The sequence below is a fragment of the Rhinopithecus roxellana genome, chromosome 12 (genome assembly GCF_007565055.1).
Source record: "Rhinopithecus roxellana isolate Shanxi Qingling chromosome 12, ASM756505v1, whole genome shotgun sequence".
In the NCBI taxonomy this organism is placed as follows: Eukaryota; Metazoa; Chordata; class Mammalia; order Primates; family Cercopithecidae; genus Rhinopithecus; species Rhinopithecus roxellana.
This window is the reverse complement of record NC_044560.1, coordinates 83695482-83722570: the sequence shown is the minus strand read 5'-3', so window position 1 is coordinate 83722570 and position 27089 is coordinate 83695482. Positions and strand designations below refer to the sequence as shown.

At 53.8% G+C, this 27089-nt stretch overlaps 2 protein-coding genes across 4 annotated transcripts in view; one reads left to right on the top strand and one right to left on the bottom strand.

Moving 5' to 3' along the window:
* YARS1 (tyrosyl-tRNA synthetase 1) overlaps positions 1-3206 on the top strand; it is a 45481-nt gene extending 42275 nt beyond the window's left edge. Inside the window, exon 13 of the mRNA XM_010354221.1 lies at positions 2361-3206. Coding sequence (XP_010352523.1) covers positions 2361-2471 — 111 coding nt within the window. The 3' untranslated portion in view covers positions 2472-3206. The remainder of the gene's footprint in view (positions 1-2360) is intronic.
* Positions 3207-3474: 268 nt separating this feature from the next.
* KIAA1522 (KIAA1522 ortholog) overlaps positions 3475-27089 on the bottom strand; it is a 36395-nt gene continuing 12780 nt past the window's right edge. Inside the window, exons 1-7 of one of the 3 annotated variants that reach the window (XM_010354195.2) lie at positions 26381-26556; positions 10209-10379; positions 10049-10104; positions 9369-9492; positions 8675-8788; positions 6023-8584; positions 3475-5573 (exon numbers count right to left, since the gene is read on the bottom strand). In XM_010354195.2, coding sequence (XP_010352497.1) covers positions 5551-5573; positions 6023-8584; positions 8675-8788; positions 9369-9492; positions 10049-10104; positions 10209-10379; positions 26381-26471 — 3141 coding nt within the window. In that variant the 5' untranslated portion in view covers positions 26472-26556 and the 3' untranslated portion in view covers positions 3475-5550. Of the gene's footprint in view, positions 5574-6022; positions 8585-8674; positions 8789-9368; positions 9493-10048; positions 10105-10208; positions 10380-12338; positions 12537-26380; positions 26557-27089 lie in introns of those variants that run through there. The other 2 variants (XM_030913443.1, XM_030913442.1) reach the window with 2 other exon arrangements.

Here is a 27089-nt window from a genome sequence, read left to right as displayed (position 1 = left end):
AACTCCATCTCAAAAAAAAAAAGAAAAGAAAAGAAAAGAAATGATAAGACCAGGATCACAACCTTCCCAGGGTCCCTCCTGCCCACCTTGAGTTTAGAGCACTCGTTGTCTCCTTGCCTTCTGGAAAATGAAGGTCTGGCCTGCCCCAGTGGTCCCTGAATTCATTCATTCATTTAACGAATACCAAGTCCATAATGTAGGTGTCAGGCAGTATTCTGGGTGCTTGGCCTACCTCAATGAATAAAGCAGTAGAAGTTGACTCTCCTCATGGAACTAACACTTAATGGGTGGCTCTTTCTTGTTCATACTGTGTTTCTTCAGTGAGATAGGTAAGTGCTTCTGGAGGACACTGAGAGTCGTTTCTACTCTCCATCCTCTTGCATGAGGCCATTTGCTTTGCCTACTCCCTCCTTTCCTGGTTTTCTAGGCTGACTTTGTGAATCTCTTTTTTCTGGCTATAAAATAAATTTTCATGGTAGAAAACATCTAAAATATAGGAGAAAAACAAACAGAAAAACCACAATATCCTAGTCCTGCCACCTAGAGATACTAAAGAATGTCATTAGTGATTATTTCCTTCTGGTCTTTTGCTATGCTTGGAGTGATAATACTTTTACAGTTTGTTATGCTAAATGCTGTTTATTAATTAGAAACAGGGTCTCACTCTCACCCAAGCTGGATTACAGTAGTACCATCATAGTTCCCTGTAACCTCAAGCCTGTAAACCTCCTGGACTCAAGTGATTCTCCCGCCTCAGCCTTGCAAAGCACTGGAATTATAGGCATGAGCTACTGTACCTGGCCATGATTTTTATTTTTATTTATTTATTTATTTATTTTTCCTAGATGGAGTCTTGCTCTGTCACCCAAACTGGAGTGCAGTTGCACAATCTCAGCTCACTGCAACCTCCACCTCCCAGATTCAAGCAATTCTCCTGCCTCAGCCTCCTAAGTAGCTGGGATTACAGGTGCCTGCCACCACATCCAGCTGATTTTTGTATTTTTAGTAGAGATGGGGTTTCACTATGTTGGCCAGGCTGGTCTCAAGCTCCTGACCTCGTGATCCACCCACCTGGGCCTCCCAAAGCACTGGGCTTACAGGCATGAGCCACTGTGCTGAGCCTCCTGGCCATGATTTCTTTCATGTCTCTAATCCTAGCACTTTGGGAGGCTGAGGAAGGCAGATCGCCTGAGGGCGGGAGTTCGAGACCAACCCGAATAACATGGAGAAACCCCATCTCTACTAAAAATACAAAATTAGCCAGGCATGGTGGCGTATGCCTGTAATCCCAGCTACTTAGGAGGCTTAGGCAGGAGAATCGCTTGAACCTGGGAAGTAGAGGTTGTGGTGAGCCGAGATCACGCTATTGCACTCCAGCCTGGGCAATAGGAGCAAAACTCCATCTCAAAAAAAAAAAAAATCGAGGGGTTGCACTGTATAGTATTCTCCCATAATTATCAAAATCTAACTAAACTCTTATTAGACATTGAGGTTGTTCTGTTTTTTACTGTTAGAATGATGTGACTGTGAAGCCAGGCGCGGTGGCTCAAGCCTGTAATCCCAGCACTTTGGGAGGCCGAGACGGGCGGATCACGAGGTCAGGAGATCGAGACCATCCTGGCTAACACAGTGAAACCCCGTCTCTACTAAAAAATACAAAAAAACTAGCCGGGCGAGGTGGCAGGCGCCTGTAGTCCCAGCTACTGGGGAGGCTGAGGCAGAAGAATGGCGTAAACCCGGGAGGTGGAGCTTGCAGTGAGCCGAGATCCGGCCACTGCACTCCAGACCGGGCGACAGAGCCAGACTCCGTCTCAAAAAAAAAAAAAAAAAAAAGAATGATGTGACTGTGACAGATGTCTTGGTACATAGGCCTTTGCACTTAGGTTTATTTTCTTAAACTCCCTAAAATGAACTTACTTCAGTCAAAAGATGAATGTGAAAGCTTTTGACAAATATCTCTTAGAAAAGCTGAGCCAGCTTACCCTACTGGTATATAAGAGTTTTCAGGCTGGGCGCGGTGGCTCACGCTTGTAATCCCAGCACTTTGGGAGGCCAAGGCAGGTGGATCACCTGAGGTTGGGAGTTCAAGACCAGCCTGACCAACATGGAGAAACCCCGTGTCTAGTAAAAATACAAAATTAGCTGGGTGTAGTGGTGCCTGCCTGTAGTGCCAGCTACTCAGGAGGTTGAGGCAGGAGAATCACTTGAACCTGGGAGGTAGAAGTTGTGGTGAGCCGAGATCACGCCATTGCACTCTAGCCTGGGCAACAAGAGCAAAACTCTGCCTCAAAAAGAAAAAAAAAGGGTTTTCTTGCAGTCCCACCACCATCATTAAAATCATTTTTATCTATCTTGTCCAGGCTGACTTTAAAATTTCTGAGGAGTGCATCGCACAGTGGAAGCAAACCAACTTCATGACCAAGCTGGGGTCCATTTCCTGTAAATCGCTGAAAGGGGGGAACATTAGCTAGCCAGCCCAGCATCTTCCTCCCTTCTTCCACCACCGTGTCATCTGCTCTCTTCAGTCTGCTCCATCCATCACCCATTTACCCATCTCTCAGGACATGGAAGCAGCGGGTTTGGACTCTTTATTCGGTGCAGAAATCAGCAATGGGCAGCTCACCCTCCCCAGAACCCAGGATCATCCTGTCTGGCTGCAGTGAGAGACCGACCCCTAACAAGGGCTGGGCCGCAGCAGGGAGTCCAGCCCTACCTTCTTCCCTTGGCAGCTGGAGAAATCTGGTTTCAGTATAACTTATTTAAAAATTTATGCCACAGTCCTTGTAATTGGAAAAATACTGGTGCCCAGGTTTTCTTGGAGTTATCCCAGCAGCTGCGCCTCTAGCTGGGATCTAGTACCTGGACTGGGCTAATTACAGCTTCTCCCCAACAGGAAACTGTGGGATTTGAAAAGGAAAGGGAAGGGAAAACAGAACCTAGTGGTCTACCAAGTGGTTGGCAGCTTTCCCAACGTCTGCTTACACTGAGGCTTGGCACTGGGGGGCAGGGCCTGCCCCAGGGCTCTTGGAATTTCCCTTGATCCAGCTAGCCTGGGACATTCCCTAAACCAGCTGCGTGTTAGCATCAGGCAGAATGAATGGCAGGGAGTGATTCTGTCTTCAGAGAGGGTGGGGTACTTCTCCATAAGGCATCTCAGTTAAATCCCCATCATTGTCATAAATTTAAATAAAATGTCTGAACAAGGGTGTCTGGATGTAAGCTGTACCATCTCAGGAGAAAACACAAGTGTGAGGCAGCTGCTGGCCCCTCACCTAGTCTGGGGTTCCTTTACCCTGTAATGGGGGGTGGGGGGTATAAGATGCACAAAACACCTTGACAGTCCCTTTGGCAGTACTAGGCAGAAGAGGCCCATACTTGGGTCCAATGTGTGCAGCAGGCAAAACATTTTCCCTTCTAAATGTGGGCCCAGGCCACGCCCTGTCCCCCCCCGCATTAAGAAGCAGTAGCCACAGCCAAGTTTCAATCATTTAATTAACCCCTTTAAATGAAACACAGTTTTTTTCATGTGTCTCACTCAGGCTTCAGGGCAGAGGGAATGGATTTTTTTGTTTAGACATATCAAAGACTCAAAAATTTAAAGAAATATATATATGTATATATATACTTCTAACATTTTATGGAAATTAAAAATCAGAGGCTTTTGGTCTCTCCATTTGCTCTAGGTCAAGCTCATTTACCTCAGAGGACAAAGAAGGGTTGCCTCTTCTAGACCCTCCCTTCTCCTTGTGTCCTCTGTCCCACCCAGCAGGGAAACAAGCTCAGAAGATCTAACAGGATAAAGAGTTCCAGTAACATTGGAGGAGGCGGCGGGAAAGAGAAGTCAGGCTCCCTCCCACCTCCAGCCATTCCCAGGTTGCTGCCAGGGCCTGGTTTCATGCAGCTTTGACCCAGTCCTGGATCCTAGGGGGTGGGGTAGATCAGGAGCTCTGAGCAGAACAGTGCTCACCGATTATCCTCTTTACCAACTCAGTGGGCAGGTGCAGCGTACACCCAGCAGCACTCTCCACTGCCCACAGGCAAGGGAAGAATATTGATTGATCAGCTACGAGGAGAAGATGGTAGTGACCAGCGGACAACACCCTGGAGAGGGCCAGAGGAACCTGGCTCTCACCACATCCCCTCTGTTCCCAGCCTTGGTGAGGGGGCGGGGAGGTCATGTCAACCTCTCTCCTTAGTGGTGAAGCTAAAAGCAAGGTTCCTTGCCAGACTCAAGCCCAAGTCACTATTGAGGAAAGAGGATCAAGAAAGAAGGGGTGGCCCTGGTGGGCAGGGGCCAATGGGGAAGCCAGCTTGCCTAGACAGGTGGCACAGGCTGAAAATAGAAAGGTTAACATTCCTGGAGGAGAGTGCAGTAAGAAAGGCTGATACCTAGGGGACCACAACCCAGCCTGCCCTAGGAGCACTAGGTGTCCCTCACTGACTAGGGAAGACTTGAGTATGCACCTGTGGCTTCCCATCCTTGTCACTCAGCATTAGCTCCTTCCAGTGGAACCACCTGTGCTGAAAGGCAGCTGCAGAAAGGACATCCACCGAAACGAGTAGAGAGAAAGGTCAGAGAATGAAGTGTGGAGGGCCAGGCCTGGGCCTACTGCTTAAGGAAGCTCTCCCCCTCCAGATGCTCCCTTCCATCTACCTCCTCAGTGCTTGCTCAGCCCAAAGGCTCCTGCCTCTGAAGTGCTGGGTGCCCTCCCACCCCAGTGTGGTCAAGGAGGCAAGGGGCAGGTGCTTGACACTGCCAAGTGCCCCGAGATGACTCTACTGCTCTTCTGCTCACCAATCTCTTTGGGCCCTGGCAGTCTCCTACTTGTCCCCAGCATGGAGCACCTGGCAGAACTGGAAGGCAGGAGGGTGGTTGGTGAGTTGAGGCACAGGAAGGCTAATCCTCTCTGCACCTTTTGTGCTTTGGAATTCCACAGCCCCACCCCTGCCCCCAGCCTAGAGAAGCCTGTGGGAACAAAATGACTTGGCCACCTCCAGGAACCAAGAGAAGTAAACTGGATTGGGCAGGAGGGCACAGACTGGTCTCAAGCTATGGGCTGGCTGCTGGGGATGGATTCTGCTGCCATGTAAACAGGCCCTTGGAGTGCAACTTCCTGGGCCCTGGAGGATGGCCATGCAGCCACTTTTCAAAAGTGCTTTGATTCTGGACTATAGTATGTGCATGGTTTGGACATGAAAAAAAATGAAACTCAGATGAGGTGTCCTGCTCCCAACTCTGTGGCCTCAGGGCCAGCAGGGGGCGCAGCCACCCTCTCCCGCCAGCTACCTCCTTCAAGATGAGGCTAAGGCCAAGACTGAAGCGGCAACTGCCGGAGGTGACCCCATTCAGGAAAAGGCATGAGCGCGGGATGATTCGGAGGACAGGAGCAACACCAGGCTTGCATAAGTATCGAAGGCCGTGGAGGTTAAGGCTGCAGGCGCCCTCTCTATTAGGTTGTGTCTGCTGTATCCTCTCGTCCTTGGAGCTGCTCGGGTCCCTGAGATTGTGTTTCTGGGATGGGTCAGCAGTGCCAGTGAGGTGCCTGGTGGTCAGGCCAGCTCTTTCTGTAAGTCTGGAGGAGAAAAAGAAGGGACACTTAGCAAGGGGCCTCCTGGCTTAGTTCTGGCACTAAGAGCCCAACAAGGCATACCCTCACCCAACCTTGTTACCCCTTTGACTTACTGACTATGCCTGCAGCACTGGGCTGGACACCCTACAAATGTTCAGACACTATAATGTAGGTGTCACTGCCCCACACTTTACAATGTAGCTAGGAAGGGTAGGGAAAGATACAGAATTAGCCAGGAATTTGGCTATTGAACCTTGTAATTCAGACACAGCAGGCCTGACACTCACACACCATTCTCCTCTGGGGCCCAGCAAGGGTGATAGCTTGCCCTTCCCAGGCATTCTCAGACCATAAAAGTTAAAGATCCAAGAGCAAATACCCCATGACGGGACTTCAGATTCCCACTTCCCATCATCAGCAATGGGACCCCACCCTAGCACTGCCCACTGTACCTGAGCCCGGGAGGCCCATCTTCTCCTCTGGACCCACCAGCTGCACGACACCTCCATTCTCCGCCAGCTCCCCCTTAGTCCTGTCCTGGGTGTGAGGGAGCCCATTGGTGGGAGGAGCAGTAAGGGGTTCAGCTCGAGGGTAGCTGGGGGAAGCGGGTGGGGGGACTCCCACAGATGGCTTGCGGGCCACAGGCGGGGGAGCCTTAGGTGACTTCTTTGGGGCCTGGGGTGGCCGCTGCTCTGAGATGCTCCGGAGTTCTGCCACCAGATTCCGCTGGAGGTCAGCCTGGGTCTCAGGGGACATGGGCCGCTCCAGCTGCAGCTTCCTAGTGCCCTTGGAGAAGATGAAGCTGGCCGTCGAGGCAGGGGACTGGGGAGGCCGTGGTTCTGCCTCAGGCGGTCCGTTGGGCTGGGCACTTGAGAGACCTTCGTTGGCGGCCAGGCTGCAGGCCTTGAGTCGGACGGCAGCATGGAGCCCTGCGGAGGGGGCAGGCACTGGGCTGGCCCGCCCTGACAGGGCCCTTCGTAGTGGTTTCTGGGGGGCCAATGGCCCCAGTGCTGGGGTGGGAGCCCCTGCTGGAGCACCCACAGAGCGCAGCCGCACCATCTGCAGGAGCGAAGGCGTGACCAGGGGCGCACCTACGTCCTCCCTGGGAGGCCCACCACCCTTGCTGCAGCCCACCGGTTCCTTTTGAGGAAGCCTGGCCACATGCCCTGGGGCAGAACTAGCAGGAGCTGGGGCTGGTGGTGCTGGAGGAGGGTCTGGGCTACCCTGGGGCTGACTCTGCGAAGCAGTAGCTGAGGAGGAAGCAGCAGCCGGGGAGCTGACAAGCTCTGGGGAGCCTGAAAGGCCTGCAGGCTCAGAGCTGGCCACAGAGAAAAAGGCCTCCTCAGGTGGGGGGAAGTCAGCCATGGACAGGTCCTGCTCCTCAGGGGCAGGGGGTGGGGGTGGGGGCCAGTTGGGATCTTGGAGGGGCTCCTCAGCAGTCTCTGGGGCAGATGGTGCCTCCACAACCACCTCTGGCTTCTTAGTGGGTGGTGGGGGTGGATGATAAGATGGGGGTGGGGATGGTGGGGGTGAGTGGTCTTTGGAGATGACGGGAGACTCCTGCAGTGGGGTCAAGGTTGTCTGGGAAGTGGGAGGGGACTGGGGACTGGCATCAGTGGTAGAAACAGGCCCAGGAACCATAGCAGGGGCGGCTGGAGCAGGGGCAGCTGTGTTAGGGCTCTTGGGCTTGGAGGGAGGTGGAGAGAATGGGGCAGGCACCTTGGGGTGAGGAGGTATGACAAACCTGTCACCCAGGGGGGTCAACATCTGTGGCCCAGAGCGGTCTGAGGGGGCTGGGTCAGAGGAGGAGGAACATAGAGACGTGAGGGAAGAGGAGACGGAGGCCCCAGGGGAGCGAAGGGACGTGACACGCTCTGGTTTAGGGGGCTGGGCCTTGCCTGGGGAAGCAGGGGGACCTGCCAGGACCTTGGGAGGGAGGGTGGGAGTACCACTTTGGCTCGAGTATCCACTGGAAGGCGAAAGCGTCCGTTCTGGGGAGCGTGGGGGGCGCCGGGAGCCACCCGGAGACAAGCCAGGTACCCAGTTGTTTGCTGGGTTGGGGGGACAGGGTGCTGCCCCCGCCCCTTCTGAGCCACCAGTGGTGGGTGGCCGAGGCGGCTGGGGCTGCTGCTTACGCTCAGGCTTAGGGGGCAACCCTAAGGGCCCATCAGGCACTGCTAAGCCCCGCTGATGGAGGGAGTGGGTCCGGCGGGGAGGGGGTGGAGGCCGCTTCAGCTTACGTAGGGACACACTCCGGCCAGACAACTGCCCACTGCTCCGAATGCTGAGTGTGTCTGAGGCCTCAGCAGTGCTGCCCCCACTGGGGGAGCCCCTCCCACTGCCTCCCTGGGGAGGGGGTGCCATGCTATTGCTAGCAATAGAGCCCTCCGGCTGGCCCTCAGAGCCACCCTTAGAGGAGAGGGTGGAACCGTCAGACACAATGGTGTCGGAGGATTGAGAGTGGCTCCAGGTGTCACTGGAGGAGGATGGGTGGCGGCTGCGGGGCTGTGGGCTGGAGACCGAGGAGAAGCGCCCCAGCGAACGGACTGAGGCTGGGCTGGCTGAGTGCAGGCTGCAGCGGCTTAGTGTGCGCAGGCTGCAGCGGCCCAGGGCCACCACGTCCACTGTGGGTGGCAGCACAGCATGTGGAATCAACTTCGACAGGTAGGTGGCCTGGGGGGAGATGGACATGGCCGGGCTCAGGGACTCTGCAGGCCCTGCCCCTCCTGTCAATCCAGGCACCGCTAAGGACATGGGCCGGGTCAATGGCGGGGGCCGGGCGCCCGTGGACCGGCCAACAAAGGTGTCATCCCGGTAGACACGGTCAATGTGGCGCTGTAGCATGGCCTCTGTCTCAGCGCCAGCCTCCGCCTCTGCCTCCAGCGCCTGCAGGGACACCCGGGCCCCCATCCCTGAGGTGCCTCGGGGGCGGCCGTCCACTGTGGGGATGCGTACAGCATCCGGTGCACCAGGAGCCCGGGGCGTGCCTGGTGCCTCACGCTCGTTCCGCAGGCCTGAAAGGGACAGGGAGGAGGTGGGGTCAGCAGAGAGGGGTGACCAAGGCTCCCCACCCACCACCACTGCCCTCCTAAACCAGGCCTCACCGAGCTCCTTCTGCACATGCTGCGGGAGTCCCAGCACAGTGCTCCGCCGCTCCCGCCGACGCCGCCCTGACTTTCCAGATTTGGGAAATGAGTCATGGGGTCGGAAGGTGGAGCCTGGGGGCCAGTCAGGGGAGAAAAACTGTTACAGCAAAGGACTCAGGGCACATTCTGCAGGGCACTACTTTTGTAATAAGAGCTCTGTGAGAAATGGTTTCCACAGTCAAGTAGGTATGGGCAAGGCTAGGTTAAACAAAGCTAGAGGCTTCTTTTCTGTAAGACTTCTGGAAGGCTACTAAGTCAACAATGGTAATTTCCCTTTAGTGATAGCTTATTATTTAGTAAACATATTATTATGTGTTAGTCGGCATGCTGAACATTTGGCATTCATTCCAATAAGGTACTTATCCTCATTTTTATAGAACATTAAACAGAAGTTCAGAGAGGTTAAGGGTTTTCCCAAGGTCACACAGCTGGCACGTAGTTACACCAGGCCTCCAACAGTTAAGATTTTCTAACTCTTAAACTGCTTTATAGTTAGTGTGTATCATGAATGTGCAAGAGGACACAGGGTACCGTGTTTCCCGAATTCATTGAATCAGAGAGCCTGGCGAAACACTGGATAAGGAGGAAAAGAAGCTACAGATGCTGGGACCCAATGGTGCCCCCCATCCCTCTCCCCTGCCCGTGAATCCACCTTTGCGCTGGATCATCTCCGAGCGGATGGAGAGTGCGTCCTCTGCTGTGGAGCTCTCAGCCACATAGGAGGTGGTCTGGCTGCAGAAGGAGATGTTGTCTTCATCCGGCCCCGTCCGTGAGGACTATCAGGGTAGAAGGAGATCAGGCCCTGATCTGGGTGGGGCTGCCTCCTCAAGGCTCCCCAGTGGAACTTTTTTTATTTTTGAGACAAATCTGTTGCCCAGGCTGGAGTGCAATAGCGAAATCTTGGCTCACCACAACCTCCGCCTCCTGAGTTCAAGCGATTATCCTGCCTCAGCCTCTCAAGCAGCTGGGAATATAGGTACCTCCCACCATGCCTGGCTAATTTTTGTATTTTTGATAGAGACAGGGTTTCGCCATTTTGGCCAGGCTGGTCTCGAACTCCTGACCTCAAGTGATTCACCCACCTTGGTGTTCCAAAGTGCTGGCGTTACAGGTGTGAGCCACCATGCCTAGCCTCCCACTCGAACTTTTGAGTCATAGATCCCCTCCAGCATCACCTAGCACTGAGAAACCCTGGACTGGCCCTCAGGGGTCATTTAGTGTAGCCTTTTGTGATAGAGGAAAGAAACTGAGACCCAGAAATGTTCTAAGACACCCTTGCCAGGGGTCAAGCAGGTAGAGAAGAGTCAGGACTGAGCTGGAGACAGGGCTCACCTGGATACTCTGGGTGTCTCCATGGTCCCAGCCTCCCTTGTTCAGTTTCTGTTTCTCTGGAAGACACCAGAAGGGTTTGTTGAGTTAGGCCCCTGACCTTGAGAGCTGACAACGCAGCACTGGAGGGAGGAGAGGGGAGTGGAGTGGAGAGGAAGGTTACCTTGGTGTTGTAGGGAGCGGAGCCCCTCCTGGGCCTGAGTGTGCAGCTCTTCCAGGTGTGGGGGTCGCCCACTGGGGAAGAAGACATTGTCCTGGTGCTCATCCACTGCAGACCCTGGCCCCTGGCCGGGCCCTACACTTAGACGTTTGTCATTCTCAGCCTTGGCAGAGCCTAGTGGGAGGGAGGAGGAAGGGAAATGAGGCAAAGGCATCTGGGCCCTGCAGGTGCACAGGTACCATGGCAAGGGCACCCATGGTTCCCAGACTGCACACAGCCCTTGCATATACAAGCAATGCCCCCTTCCCCCAGTCTGGACACATAACCCACAGTTCTGCAGTAAACACTCAATACACACAGCCCCCATATACACAAACTACACCCAAGTGTACATAAATCTGAGTACCCACACCACACAAAGGGCCCCATACAAGGCACCACACACAGGGCACACAGGTACACAGGTCTACTGTGTATGTACACAGCACCCACAGACGTCATCCATGTATATAAACAAAGGGCATCTGAGTATAAACACACGTAGGTACCCACACTGAGCACACCCAGCCCACACGTAAACACAACACCCACAGTCCCTGCTCTGTATATACACAAACAGTAACCAAGTATATACACGACTGTGTACTCACACATCACTCAGGGCCCCACCAAAGACATCCCGAGTATACACATAGCCCATAGCAAATACATTGCTCTCGCCTCCATACCCAAAACCCCACTTCACAGGAAAACAAACCACCCTTTTCATGCCGCCGCTTGACCCAGGTCCAGGAAGAAGACCCCATGGGAAATCAGGAAGGAGAGAGAGCTGGCATGAGTTACAACCAGATTCCCAGAAAATCCTAGGGGGGATGCAGACCAGGGAGATAGCTTCCTGGGTCCCCTACTCACCCATGTGTCTGCCCCTTAGTGGAAGGATGGGCAGGGGAGGGGAGAAGAAAGACCCAGGCCCCTCCACCCGCCCAAGGGAGCTCCAGTCTCTCTTGGGGAAATAGTCCCAGGTATCCCCCTCTCCTGGAGGCCCTGGCCCTGGCCCTGGCCCCTGCTGCAGAGGAGCCAGGGATCCATTACAAAGGATCCTGTTACAAGCCCCGCCCGTGGAGGGGCTGGCCATCTAATCCTGGGGATGGGGGGGCTGTGTCAGCACTTTGCAGCCCCAGCCCCCCTTTAAATGAAACCCACAACATAAGCAAAAGCACTGGAAGGGTCATGTGACCTTGGTAGCACCTTATAAAGCGACAGGAACAAAACAAGCCCTTTAAAGGGCCATGCCCCAGGAGCAGGGTCCTCAGTTCAGAAACCTGCCTTTCCTCCTCCCTCAGCCCATTCGTCAACAGCCACAGCTCCTGCCCCAGGGAGTCTGCAGGAATCCCACAGGTCAGAGCTAGGAGGCCCCCAACAGATCTGACCAGAGCAGTGTCCTAGATCCCCAGATTTTGCCAGTAGGGAAGTGGTTCAAAGGGGCAAGGCCTTGCCTAAGGTCACCCAGCAATAGGAGTCAGACAGACCCTGGACTCAACTCCAGGTTTCCAGAGGGGACTCATGGATCACACTCAGACTGGGGGCCCCCAACCCTCAAAAGTCCAATAAACTCTGATCCCTATGTCTTAATCCAGGACTGAAAGCCCAATTCCTAGGAGAAGGAAGGAGGAACAGGCCCCTCCCTCCAAAACTTCTCCATTCCCAGGCCTCTAAACAAGATTTCACTGAGCAGGCTCCCCAACTTGCAGTGGTACTACTCTTCTCTCTTCTGGGCTGTCCACCTCCCGTCCTCCCCGGCACACTAGAAAAGGCTAGTACATCTTGACTGGGAGGCTGTACCCAGTAAAGTGTGGGTACCCGGGCAGGGAGGCAAGTCTCGAGGGAGGGCTGCAGGCTTCAAGGTCAGAGACACCTGGATCCATCCTCCCAAGCCACAAGCAGGGCCCAGACAAAGGCAGCAACAAAGCGGCTGGACAAAAGCACAGCCGGACGGGAGATTCTGGCCTCATTATCAGCCCCCAGCCCCCACCCCATTACTCTTGCCCAGTCTTGATCCCCCATTCTACATAAGGGTCTGGCAAAGGGAGGCATCGAGCATCCCTCCCCTCCCCCCAAGCCACACCCACTCACCCTTCTTAAACAGCCCTAGGAGCGCCGGGAGGTGGTGGCCCACGAACACCACCATGACTGCGAGCGCCACTCGGGATGTTCCCTATACCACCCAGCGTCTCCAGAGCAGAGTGCGGGGCGTGCCTTCACTGTGACCCAGCACTATGGGGATGTGAGCCCTCCCGTCCAGCCGCAGAGCGCCGGCTCCAGGCAGAGGAGGGGGAGGGGCTGCTCTCCAGGTCCTCCTCCCACCTTCGCCACTGATCCCGCCCATCTGCCGACCCCGCCCCTCAAATGGGGTGCAGAGGCACAGAAAGGAAACTGCGGCCAGGAGTCCGTGGGTGTTCTGCTCCAGGAGAGTATGATTAGGAGGACCGAAGATACTCAATCCAGTAGCGGATCACTCACCCTGCCCCCAAGTCCAGAGTTAAGGCAGGGGTCCCAGCTGCCAGATGGTAGGTGGAGGGGCCACCAGACTAGACTTGGCAGGGTGCCCACCTGTAAGCCTCCTGGCTGGCTAGAGTAATTCCCTGGGGAAAGAGCTCAGCGCCTGTAGCAGCCAGGCAGGAGCCCAGAGCTGCTAGTGGGATGGCAAGGCTGTGGGCAGAGGCCCCCAGAGGGGCAGGGGCCAGTCCCAGGACACAGTCCTGGGAAGCCAGGGAGATGCCCAGAGCAGAATCACAGTGGCTGCCCCTCATACATATGTTCAGCCCCACACTTTCCACAGGACTTTCTTCCTACTTTGGCAGTGTGACATCAGAAGCCCAGAGAAACATAGTGAACTCTCCAAGATCACACTTAATCTTGCAGAGGCTCAACTTCAAAGCAGACCTCCTTCTCCCCTAGCCTGGAATTCTCCACATTGGCCCCACTCTGTCAGTGATTCTGTCCTGGATCACCAGGCAGGGAGAACAGAATTAGCCAAGAAACAGCCCATGAGTAAAGGCAGTAAAAAAGGAGGTGAGGTGGAGAAGTACTGGGAAGGAAGTCAGGTCCAGGTTCAAATTCAGCTCCATCACACAAGTCATGACCTCATATGAAAACAAGGCCAATAACTCCTCTTTTTAAGACTGCTCTGGCTCACGCCTGTTATCCCAACACTTTGGGAGGCCAAGGCGGGCAGATCACTTGAGGTCAGGAGTTCGAGATCAGCCTGGCCAACATGGTGAAACCCTGTCTCTATTAAAATTAAAATTAAAAATTAGCTTGGTGTGGTGGTGCATGCCTGTAATCTCAGCTACTTGGGAGGCTAAGGCAGGAGAATCTCTTGAACCCGGGAGCCGGAAGTTGCAGTGAGCCAAGATCCCACCACTGCACACCAGCCTGAATGACAGAGCAAGACTCCATCTCAAAAAAAAAAAAACAAAAAAACAAGATAGTTGTATCCATTCATTTGATCAGCAAACACGTATTAACCTAGTACTAGAGACTATAGTTAATGGAGAACTTTATCTTGCTCACCAGTTTATCCCCAGAGTCAAAATCAGTGCCTGGAACATTTTTTTTTTTGTTTTTATTTTTGAGACGGAGTCTCGCTCTGTCGCCCAGGCTGGAGTGCTGTGGCCGGATCTCAGCTCACTGCAAGCTCCGCCTCCCAGGTTTATGGCATTCTCCTGCCTCAGCCTCCCGAGTAGCTGGGACTACAGGCACCCGCCACCTTGTCTGGCTAGTTTTTTGTATTTTTTAGTAGAGACGGGGTTTCACCGTGTTAGCCAGGATGATCTTGACCTTCTGACCTCGTGATCCACCCATCTCAGCCTCCCAAAGTGCTGGGATTACAGGCTTGAGCCACCACGCCGGGCCATGGAACATGTTATGAGTTGACTTCAAAAAATATTTGATGAATACATGGATGAGGCAAACTAACAATGTAATTTTGGGAAGTGAAGACTTCAGAGCTGTGACAGGAAGGTTTGGTGGGGCCGGAGGGAAGAGTGGTTTAGTTAGGTTGTCAAGAAAAGTCCCTCTAAGAATAGGCTGGGCACAGTGGCTCACACCTGTAATCCCAGCACTATGGGAGGCAGGAAGATGGCTTGTGGTCAGGAATTTAAGATCAACCTGGGCAACAAGGCAAGATCCCATCTCTACAAAAAACTTTGAAAATTACCCAGGCATGGTGACACACACCTGGGGTCCCAGCTATTGTGAGGCTAAGACAGGAGGATTGCTTAAGCCTGGGAGGTTGAGGCTGCAGTGAGTCATGTTCCAGCCACTGCACTCCAGCCTTGGTGACAGGCATCTTTAAAAAATAAAATCGCCGGGCGCGGTGGCTCAAGCCTGTAATCCCAGCACTTTGGGAGGCCGAGACGGGCGGATCACGAGGTCAGGAGATCGAGACCATCCTGGCTAATACGCTGAAACCCCGTCTCTACTAAAAAATACAAAAAAACTAGCCGGGCGACGAGGCGGGCGCCTGTAGTCCCAGCTACTCGGGAGGCTGAGACAGGAGAATGGCGTGAACCCGGGAGGCGGAGCTTGCAGTGAGCTGAGAGCCGGCCACAGCACTCCAGCCTGGGCGGCAGAGCAAGACTCCGTCTCAAAAAAAAAAAATAAAATTGGCCAGGCGCAGTGGCTCACGTCTGTAATCCCAGCACTGTGGGAGGCCGAGGCGGGCAGATCACCTGAGGTCAGGAGTTTGAGACCAGCCTGGCCAACATGGTGAAACCCTGTCTCTACTAAAAGGACAAAAAAATTAGCTGGGTGTGGTGGTGCACACCTGTAATTCCAGCTACTCAGGAGGCTGAGGCAGGAGAATCACTTGAACCCAGGAGGCAGAGGTTACAGTAAGCCGAGATCCCGCCACTGCACTATAGTCTGGGCAGGAGTGAGACTCTGTCTCAAAAATAAATAAATACAATAAAATAAACAGAAAAGGACATTGGAACTGAGACTTGAATACTGAGGAGCCAGTCAGGGCAGGTACCTGGGGGAGAGTCTTCTAGACAGGCTATAGCAAGTGGAAAGGCCTTGAGGCAGGAGTGGTGGGTTTCAGGGAAGACAGAGGAGGCCAGTATGGCTGGAGGATTGAGCAATGGAAAAAATGGTAGGAGACAGAATCAGAGGAGAGCAGGTGGTCAGGCTAGGCCCCCCATAGGCCTTGAGGGTTTCAGCTGGGTAGTGACACTTAAAAAATATTCCGGGCCGGGCGCAGCGGCTCAAGCCTGTAGTCCCAGCACTTTGGGAGGCCAAGACAGGTGGATCACGAGGTCGGGAGATCGAGACCATCCTGGCTAACACGGTGAAACCCCGTCTCTACTAAAAAAATACAAAAAACTAGCCGGGCGTGGTGGCGGGCACCTGTAGTCCCAGCTACCTGGGAGGCTGAGGCAGGAGAATGGTATAAACCCGGGAGGAGGAGCTTGCAGTGAGCTGAGATCCAGCCACTGCACTCCAGCCTGGGCAACAAAGCGAGACTCCGTCTCAAAAAATAATAATAATAAAAATAATAATATTCCGGCCATGCACGGTGGCTCACGTCTGTAACTCAGCACTTTGGGAGGCTGAGGCAGGTGGATCACTTAAGGTCAGGAGTTCAAGACCAGCCTGACTAACATGGTGAAACCCCGTCTCTACTAAAAACACAAAAATGAGCTGGGTGTGGTGGCGGTGTGTACCTATAGTCCCAGCTACTCAGGAGGCAGAGGTGACAGAATTGCTTAAACCCAGGAGGCAGAAGTTGCAGTGAGCTGAGGTCGCGCCATTGTACTCCAGCCTGGGTCAGAGCGAGACTCCATCTCAAAAAAAAAAAAAAAAGAAAAGAAAAAATTCTGGGCTAGCACTGTGGCTTACACCTGTAATCCTAGCACTTTGGGAGGCTGAGGCGGGTAGATCACCTGAGATCGAGTTCGAGGCCGGGCCGGGCGTGGTGGCTCACGCCTGTAATCCCAGCACTTTGGGAGGCCGAGGTGGGTGGATCACTTGAGGTCGGAAGTTCGAGACCAGCCCAACCAACATGGAGTAACCCTGTCTCTACTAAAAATACAAAATTAAGCCGGGCGCGGTGGCTCAAGCCTGTAATCCCAGCACTTTGGGAGGCCAAGGTGGGTGGATCACGAGGTCAGGAGATCAAGACCATCCTGGCTAACATGGTGAAACCCCGTCTCCACTAAAAATACAAAAAACTAGCGGGGTGTGGTGGCAGGCGCCTGTAGTCTCAGCTACTCGGAGGCTGAGGCAGGAGAATGGCGTGAACCTGGGAGGCGGAGCTTGCAGTGAGCCGAGATGTGGCGCCACTGCACTCCAGCCTGGGCAACACAGCGAGACTCCGTCTCAAAAAAAAAAAAAAAAAAATTAGCCAGGCATGGTGGCGCATGCCTGTAATCTCAGCTACTGGGGAGGCTGAGGCAGGAGAATCACTTGAACCCAGGAGGTGGAGGTTGTGGTGAGCCAAGACCACACCACTGCACTCCAGCCTGGGTAAGAAGAGTGAAACTCCATCTCAAAAAAAAAGAAAAAAAAAAAGAGCTCGAGTTCGAGACCAGCCTGGCCAACACAGTGAAACCTCATCTCTACTAAAAAAAATACACAAAGGCCGGGTGTGGTGGCTCACGCCTATAATCCCAGCACTTTGGGAGGCCAAGGTGGGTGGATCACGAGGTCAGGAGTTTGAGACCAGCCTGGTCAACGTGGTGAAACCCCATCCCTCGGCCGGGCGCGGTGGCTCAAGCCTGTAATCCCAGCACTTTGGGAGGCCGAGACGGGCGGATCACGAGGTCAGGAGATCGAGACCATCCTGGCTAATATGGTGAAACCCTGTCTCTACTTAAAAATACAAAAAAAAAACTAGCCGGGCGACGAGGCGGGCGCCTGTAGTCCCAGCTACTCGGGAGGCTGAGGCAGGAGAATGGCGTAAACCCGGGAGGCGGAGCTTGCAGTGAGCTGAGATCCGGCCACTGCACTCCAGCCTGGGTGGCAGAGCAAGGCTCCGTCTCAAAAAAAAAAAAAAAAAAAAAAAAAAAAAGAAACCCCGTCCCTACTAAAAATACAAAACTTAGCCTGGCACAGTGGCGGGCACCTGTAATCCTAGCTACTCAGGAGGTTGAGGCAGGAGAATTGCTGGAACCCAGGAGGCGGAGGTTGCAGTAAGCTGAGATCATGCCACTGCACTCAACCTGGGTGACAGAGCAAGACTCCCATTTTGGGGAGAAAAAAAAAAAATTAGCCAGGTGTGGTGGCAGGTGCCTGTAATCCCAGCTACTCGAGAGGCTGAGGCAGGAGAATCTCTTGAATCCAGGAGGCAGAGATTGCAGTGAGCCAAGATCACAGTCATTGAACTCCAGCTTGGGCAAGACAGCAAAAAAATTCCATCTCAAAAAAAAAAAAGGTTTCCTGGGAGGCTGGGCTTAAGCCCAGGAGTTCGAGGTTACAGTGAGCTATAATTGTGCCACTGCACTACATCCTGGGCAACAGAGTAAGTCCCTGTCTCTAAAAAAAAAAGTAAATATATAAAAATAAAACTTAAAAAAAAAGATTCCCCTGGTAACTCTAAAAAGCACAGCAGAGACTGTGAAAGAGAATCTGTGAACTATATATATGTATCTGTGCAGTATCCCACCAGCCATGCCTAAGGACACCCCTCTGTCATAGCACCTTTCTCTCTGAGTCTCTAGGGAACTAAAAATTCACAGAGGCTCCCAAGCAACACAACCCCCCTGCAGTTCCTTCCCCATTTGCTGCTACCCTAGCACTGGCCTCTGAGACTACTCAAGTACAAGTTGAGGTCTTGCTCTCCAGAGAACAGACATTTGTGGAGCTGAATCGTCACATCAACAAATCAATGAGATCTAAACAACAATCCTAAGAAGTAGGCACTTTTATTCCTGTTTTGTAGAAGAGGGAATGGAGACCAGAGGGAGCAAGCATTATAAAGCCGCCCTCTCTGGCCTCCACAGTATAAATGGCAAATCAGTATTCTCACTCAAAACAACTTGAATCCAAAAGTCATGTTCTGTGTGCTGTGCCAGCTACAAACCTGATCTCCCCTCTGAAAAAGGGTCATGGGACTCTACAAATTGGAAGTTTCTTGACCACCTGTCCCCACTCTTCCCCTCTTAGGCCAGATCCACCCACCCACCCACCCTCCCTTCTTATCAGTCTCACACAAACAGAAAAGACCAGTAGACCGACATTTGCAGGGTGATTAATTCATGCCAGGCACCATGCCAGGTCCTGGTGAAAGGCAAAATGCAGTCTCTGTCCTCATGGGTCTTACAAAAGTTCTTCGAGGCAGGTACTGGAAGGTACTTTCCTAGTAATTGATCATGGGCCTATGAGGCTCAGAGAGCTAGGTGGCTTCCTAAACTCTGGCTGGCTCTAAAACTGGAGCCTTTCACCACACAAGACAGTCACCCTCAGCTACCCTCTAACCAGGGAAAATAAGGGCTGAGTTCCTGTCAAGACGGGGATAGAGGAACATCAGCTCATCAAGGTCCCAGGCCCACAGCTGGCAGTCAGGGCCACAGCTGCAAATTCCCAGAAATCCAAGGGCTTACATTTGATAACATCTGGTTGCCCCAGCAACACCCCTCCCCCTCCCCACCCAAGTCAGAGCCCGCAGCCTCTCCGAGTCACCCCAGATCTATACACCTGTGGCTTGGTTGGGGAGGGGCTCAACAACCTGAGTCTCAGGTGACTGGGAAGGGTACTTCACAAAGAAACTGAGGTCCGGAGAGTGGAAAGACCTTGCCCACAGCCACACTTGTTCCAGGGTTTTCTGCCCTGGCAATCCAGAGGTGCAGCCTAGGGCTGAGGCCATGAGGGAAGCACCCCATACCACACCTCCATCCCCAACCTGCCTGGGGGAGGAGGCTTCCTGGATCTGAGAAGACACTTTGATTCTGGTGGCCATGTCCCCAGCACGCAGGGCATGCCGGGAAGCACACTTGCGGGCTCCTCAACTCAGAGACAGTTTACTAGCGCAGAGACTCGGGCAGCAGGCAGCGTCCCACTGAACCCGGGAGGCAGAGGTTGCAGTGAGCTTAGATCATGCCACTGCACTCCAGCCTGGGTGACAGAGCAAGACTCCATCTTGAAAAAAAAAAAAAAATTAGCCGGGTGCCCTGCACAGGTGGGCACTCTCAAAACCACACCCACATGGCCGGGCACCGTGGCTCACACCTGTAATTCCAGCACTTTGGGAGGCCAAGGCGGGTGGATCACGAGGTTAGGAGTTCGAGACCAGCCTGGCCAACACAGTGAAACCCTGACTCTACTAAAAATACAAAAATTAGCCAGGTGTGGTGTCAAGCTCCTGAAATCCAAGCTACTCAGGAGGCTGAGGCGGGAGAATTGCTTGAACCCGGGAGGCAAAGATTACAGTGAGCCAAGACCACGCCATTGCACTCCAGCCTGGGTGACAGAGTAAGACTCCATCTCAAACAAACAAACAAAAACACCCATAAAGCACACCTAAGCCGCCCTAGTCCCTGCCTTCCTCACCCGTGAGCGACTCCACAGACCCACACAGGGCCTGCCAAGGGGCTGTGTGTACAGAAAAACAGGTGTGTGTAGCCCATACTCAGGGGCTTTCCAAAGCCTGGGGAAAGGGCAGAATGGGGAGGGAGCCCCTGCCTCCCAAGGCCATGCACATGCGCACACACTGTCTTGGCAACGTCCTCCATGGGGTGAGGCCTCAACCTGCCCCATTCCAGAGCAAGGGGCGGGGGTGGTGGCGCGCCCACAGCCAGGCAGGCCTGACTCACGGGAGAGGAATGAGGGGGGAGGGCACAGCTGTCCAGGTGGCCTTGCTCAGGAGGCTGAACCCTCCAAAGCCAACCCAGCCCCCAACTCCCTACTCCTGTCTGAACTGTCCCTGGTCAGCCCATGAGCCAGAATCCTGGGTGTTCAGAGGCCCTTAGCCTCAACCCCTCACTGTACAGGTGGACAGATGAAGGGCCCCTGGCCCCCTGCCATTACACATTCTAGAAGCAGAAGCAGAAACCAGAATGTTTGTAGATTTTATTCCCAAAGAGGCAAGACAAAGGAAAACGAGCATAACAAACTTTCAGGTGGAGGCGCTTTATGGTTCTCAAAACACTTTCTCTTCTACTGTATCGCAGAATACCTAACAAGAAAGTTAAAAGGCAGGAGTAGTTTCCTTTTTACAAATGAGCACCAGGAGGCTCAAGGGAAAGTGACTAACTTGCTCAAGGTCATCCAACCAGGGAGTGGTTGAACCTGGGTCTCACTCCAACAACCTTAGTGATCCTAAGTCTGAGAAAGTTAATGGGTAAGGGAGGTTGAGGGGTGGGGGCACGACCTCAATCCCTGCCCAAAGAAAGTGGGGGCACTGTACCCCACCTGTGCGGGAATCCCCCTCCTTCCTTCCCTTGGTGTCCAGCCCCACCCCAGCAGGGACAGAGCTGACAGGCCAGTTCTAAGGTAAATAATGGGGGGCAGGGAGTACGCAGGGAGGGGAGGAGCCCATCCCACGGGGTGCCCTGGGGGAACAGGCAGTAGTGCACGGAGGAATTAGCTACAATAATATTAATAAATGTCCTAATGAGTTTCTGGGCCAGTATTTGCTCCCAGCAATGACATAATAATCCCTTTCAGCCAAGGCACAATTCTAACTTTCCACAGCCCTTTCCTTAGTTCCTTCAAGGCATGATTATCCCCATCTTATGGATGCCAGAGGCAGCCACCACAGAGTAGGGAGAAGAGCGAGCGGGAATCAGGAGGTCTGGATTCCAGGCTTTGGATGAATGAATTGGCCTCTCTGGGCCTCAGTTCCCTCATCTGTAAGGTGGGACTAATACCCACCTCACAGAGTGCCTGGGAACCTTAAAGAAAGCCACACAATCTAGTGTAAACCCTGATCCCAAGGGTCAGAGACTTGCCCAAGGTCACACTGCCAGTAATGGCAAAGGCAGGATGTGAGCCCAACTCTATGACTCATGTTCTTCTCATGCCACCAGCAGCCTCCTCTCCCCTCCACTCCAGCACTCTTCAAATCTCAAGTAGGGTTAAGGGCCATTAAGATAAGGTCTGATAAGGAACACTTGACATCAGCTCCCTATCTCTCCTTAGTGATACCCCTCCATCTGGCAGCCCTAACCCCTCAGTTTGGGAGGGAAGGGAATTCCAGGCCCAGACCAGATCTCACTGGCCTGAAGTGAGAAGTCCTAGGTTGGAGCTTGCATTTCCCCTTAATTGCAACATGATCCTGAGCCAGGCACTGTGCTTTTCTGGGCCTCAGTTTCTTCATCTGAGATGTGGTGGGGGTTGGAGAGATGATCTCCAAAGAGCCCTTACCATGGATGACTCTGCCCCTAGAAGGAAGGAGGGTCAGTGGTTCCCTGCTTTGAGTTGGGGCCTGGGGCAGCAAGGAGATTCTGCTTATCTCAGATCCCTCAGATCAAAGAGAGCTGGACCAGCCTCTTATCTGGAAGCCCAGGGCTCCCACAAGCAAGTCAGTTGGTCACAAGTCTCCCCACAAGAAAGGGGAAGAGACATGGGGGGAATGGAGGAGGGAGCCTTCTCCAGCTGTGGAACCTACCAAAGACCCCAGACTCCAAGAAGTTAAACCTCCAGGTCTACAGGCAGGGGGAGGGATGAAAAGAATTCCAGATGTTCTGACTCCAGCAGTCCCTTCACTCAGTCTCCCCATGTGCACAATGGGAACAATAAATCCAACCAGAAGGAGTGCCATGTGTGTAAGCTTGACCATGCAATGCGTGGGAACAGGAAGAGGGCAGGTCTTCCTAGGCTACCAATTCACACCCACCACCATTCCCCAACCCGCCCAGAACCAAGTGCCCAACTAGCCTGCGGAGGGGAGAGTTGGGTGGATCCCTGAATGCCAAGACCAAACACTCCTGGCAGGTTACAGTGTCTTTGCAGCAGTCAGGAGGCCTCACCTCATACACCTTCACCCTTCTCTATCTTCCAAGGGCATTTGATCCGAGGAATCAACCCTTCCTTGAGTTTTGATTTCCCCTTCCCACTTGCTCCCTCTCTAAGCGCTTGGAGGCTTTAATGCTTAGTCCTCAACCCCTAACCCTCCCCACAGTGCTTCCTCCACTAGTCCTCTCCACACAGTCCAAATCCCTGGGGGCTGAAGGCTTTCTCTGCCCAGAGGATGTGCAGGTACCTCCATCATAAGATGACACCCTTCTATTTGTAAATGGATGAAGGGCACAGGCTTTGTAATGTGACAGGCTTGAGTTTGAATCCAGATTCAGCTATCTCCTTGCTGTGGCCTTGAGAAAGTGACTTCACTTCTCTGAACTCCAGCTTCCTCATCTCTAAAATGGGAGAATAGCCTGTCGCTTGTGGGACTGTTGGAGGACAAAGGACAAATGAATTAACTGATGTAAAGGGACGGCATAAGGCCTTATTTTTATCTTTGCTACCATCTCCCAGCCAAGCAGCCTCAAGCACAGAAGCCCACACAGCTCCCTCTGGCCCTTACTCTCAACATCTGGTTAATCCCAGGTCTTATCAATTCAGTTACTTCCTCCGAAGTCTCTGCAGCTGCCACTCCTCTCCACTCCCACAGCCCCCACCCTGTCCCCAGCTCTCACCTCATCACCTCTCCCCTGGATTACTGCAACAGTCTCTCAGCCTCCACTCTCACCACCCCACCCCTCAACCTGTCCTGCCTGCACCTGCCCCCACCCTAGAGCCATCTTCCTAACACCCCATTTTTGTAGACTCCTCTCCCTTGCTCAAACACCTTCACTGGCTCCCTATGGCCTGCAGACTCCAGACCTCTCTCCCTGCCTTGTACTGTCTCCCTCCTTCTCTCACAGACTAATGAAATGATTACTTATACTGGCACTTGAGTACTTATACTCAAGCTCCAGTCCCCACCTGGGCCTGTCACAGCAGAGGCTGAGGCCGAGGATGACTTAGGATCCTCAGCACAAGTAAAACCAAAGGTACTGAGGTCTACATTCCCAATGGAACCTCAAGAAAAGGACCCTCGGCTACTTTTCCCTCCCACCTCCATGTTCAGTCTCAACTCCATTTGTTTTTTGTTTTTGAAATGGAGTCGCGTTCTTGTCACCCAGGCTGGAGTGCAGTGGCACAATCTCGGCTCGCTGCAACCTTCACCTCCTGAGTTCAAGTGATTCTCCTGCCTCAGCCGCCCAAGTAGCTGAGATTACAGGTGCCTGCCACCATGCCTGGCTAGTTTTTGTATTTTTAGTAGAGACAGGGTTTCACCATGTTGGCTGGGCTGGTCTCAAACTCCTGACCTCAGGTGATCCACCCACCTCAACCTCCTAAAGCGCTGGAATTACAGGTGTGAGCATCCAGCCCATTCATTTTCTTTTTTTTTTTTTCTTTTTGAGACGGAGTCTCGCTCTGTCGCCCAGGCTGGAGTGCAGTGGCCAGATCTCAGCTCACTGCAAGCTCTGCCTCCCGGGTTCACGCCATTCTCCTGCCTCAGCCTCCCGAGTAGCTGGGACTACAGGCGCCCGCCACCTTGCCCGGCTAGTGTTTTGTATTTTTCAGTAGACAGGGTTTCATTGTGTTACCCAGGATGGTCTCAATCTCCTGACCTCGTGATCCGCCTGTCTCGGCCTCCCAAAGTGCTGGGATTACAGGCTTGAGCCACCGTGCCCAGCCTTCTTTTTTTTTTTTTTTTTTTTTTTTTTTTGAGACAGGGTCTCACTCTGTCACCCAGACAGGAGTGCAGTGGCATGATCAGTTCACTGCAGCCTTGACCTCCCAGGCTCACATAATCCCCTCACCTCAGCCTCTCAAACTACTGAGACCAAAGGCACACGTGCCACCATGCCCAGATAATGTTTTATTTCTTGTAGAAATCGGGGGAATCTCGTCATGTTGCCCCAAACTACTCTCGAACTCCTGGGTTCAAGTGATCCTCCCACCTCAGCCTCCCAAAATGCTGGGATTACAGGCATGAGCCACCTCACCTGACCTCAACTCCACGCCTTTGCTCACAACCATACCCCACAGCTGAAACAAATCCCTGGTTCTCTCATTTAACCAACAATTTTGGACTAATTTCAATCCTGTGGTTACTTCAAATACCAATTAGGACCATCTCCTCAGTTTTCTAAAGCTGACCCCAACCCAGAAGGCTTTTGATATATAGCCTAGAATATTTCCTAGCCCCCACACTTAATTTCTGTGTTGTCTTGACATTGCTTTCTAATTTTTTTCAGAACACCGTAAAGCTTGAGTTGAGCCATGAGTTTCAGCAGGAGCTAGAAGCTCACAAGTGTTGCTGGAAGCCCCAGGCCACTTCCTCAAGGGCCAGTAGGCAAGAGACTATAAACACAGCCTTCTTATCTTCTCTCTCCTCCATCACAAATGGTCACAAGTCTGGGCCCACAGTTAGTTCCTAGGAAACCATCAGATCGGAGCGACCATCAGAGGACAGATGAAGAACCCCAGTCCTGCCCCCTCAGTGCAGATTCTATGAGACAGGTAGGCACAGTTAGGACTTTCAGGACTACTGGGGCAAGGGGAGTGCTGGAAGGTCCTAGAGATTCTACCTTCTGAGAAATCCTCAAAGAGCCTAACTGAACTTAGTTAACCCTTTTCTTATTGTCATTTTGATTACATTACTACCGCAAACCACCATAGGCAAATGACCTTGGACAAGTTCCTCTTTCCTGGACCTCAGTCTCTTCATCCAGGAAATGGATAGCCAGAATGGTAAAGGTCCCAAGAAGTCACCTAGGACCCCTGATTTCATAGACAGGCCCCCTGTAGGAGCCAGGGTGATCCAGAGAAGTGAAAGGAATCTGCTCAAGGTCACCAGGGCCTATTCCAGAGCCTCATTGAGAGGAGAGGTCCCCCACTTCCCAGCCCAGGCTCTTTCCACCACCCCCTCCATGGAGCGATGAGATCATCAAGCTCCGGTTCGGAATCTCTAGGAATGTGGGCCACCCTGGGAATACACCCGTAGATTCTCCCACCACAGCAGGGCCCCCTTCACCCCAACTCCTCTGGGATTTCCTCACTCCCCCAGACCAACAGGTATCCCTAAGGTGCCTACCTATGTTGAAGACCCTGTATCTTGGGGAGAGGGGAATGGAACCATCACCCTGCCCTTCCCCCATCTCTGGATTCACCAGTAAGAAAACTAGGCACTCTCGATAGCCCCTCCTTCAGCACCCCTGGGGATACCCTGAACTGCCGTACTTGGGAGAAACAGGAATCCCATCTCCTGGGGTTGGAGGCCTTCCCCATTCCCTCCCCTCCCCCTTGGAGCCTGGAATGTGACCCGCGGAGGGATCCCGCAGCAGCCGGCAAGGGCTGCGTTCCAGCTCGGTGGCTGCACTGAAAGGGGGAGATGCGGCGGCGACCTCGGGGACCGCGGGGACGGGGGACGGGGGACGGAGGAGGCGGGGAGAAATCGCGGTGGCGCGGGTGGGGGCAGGGAGCGAGCCAAGAAAACCAGTCCGACTCCCGATCGCGCCAGATGGAGGCGGTCCCGAGCCTCCAGCCCCGGGTTTCCAGCTTCTCCCTTCCACCTTTGTCTCCCCTCCCTCCTACAAACTTTCAGGCTTCAGCCTGTTGGGGGCTAAGATCTGGGGAATAAGCATGTGTGTTCGAGTGCCTTAGGGTCTGCTGTGAGCCTGAGTGCGAGTCCGGTTGGTTGTGCAGTTACGAACCTGTGTGTACATCTGTGTGCCCAAGATGCTGGGCAACTGTACCCACATGACCGATGTGTGTGAACGACTGTGCCTATGTGTCTGGATCTGCGCGTAGGTGTAGCTCGTGTGGCTGTGTAAACCGCATGCATAGGTATACATGTACCTGTGTCTCAGGCACTGTGCGTCCTACTGCGATGGTACGAGGGCGTGGGTGTGATGGTGTATGTGATCCTGTGTCTGCGTGTCCGTACATCTGAGTGGGTGTTGTGCCTGTGACTGTGTAAACTGCGAACATGTACGTGTGCCCGCCGGTGGGTATTACCGTGTACGTGTGTCTCCGTGTGCCTGTGAGGGGTGGGGTCTGCGCGGGGATTCCCGACCCCCCCCCCCCCACACTCACTCTAGGCCCCGGGAGAGGGCAGCAGCGGTGGCGACGGCCGCAGCAGGGACCCTCCTCCCTGCCTGCCCCGCCCCCACCCCGGCCCCTACCTGCCGGCCTCTTCGCCGACCGCCCGAACCGCCAGAAGCTGCGGACCCGGGGACCGCTGGGGGCCTTCCTCTTGTGGTATGAGTTGCCCATGGCGGGCGCGGGAGCCGGCGCGGGAACCCAAGCGCGGCCCAGCCAGCCCGGCCGCCGGGCCCGCAGCCCCGGGAGGGAGGCAGCGAGACTCGCGGGCGGGCACCGCGGGCGCCCCCAGCCCCAGCGCGACCACGCCCCCGAGCTCTGCGGCCAATGGCCAGGCAGGGGGCGGGACCGGAGGGGGGCGGGGCCTGGCTCGCATCCCGTTGGCTCCGCCCTCCCGGGACCTGGGAGACCTGCTGAGCCGCCCAGCCTAGGGCGCAAAAGGGAAGGCCGGGCCAGTCCAGGTGGGGCAGGTGGGTTGCCCGCTCTCTCAGCCCAGAGGCTACCTCTCTGAGGAGTGCAATGGAGCTGGGAAAACGCGGATCCGGAGCCCTGCTGCAGCTAGAGTCCACGAGCCACCTCCCCATGAGTGTCACGTGCCTGTGTGTACAAATGTATCAAACTGACTGTATTTCTGTAGTTACAGTGTTCAAAATAGTAGCACCCTTTTACTTAGTGTTTACTATGTGCCAGGCTCTGTGCTAACCGCTTTCGTGCATTACTTCATTTTATCCACAAGACAATTGTGTAAGATAGGTGTTTTTTTTTTTTTAGACCAAGTCTCACTCTGGCCCA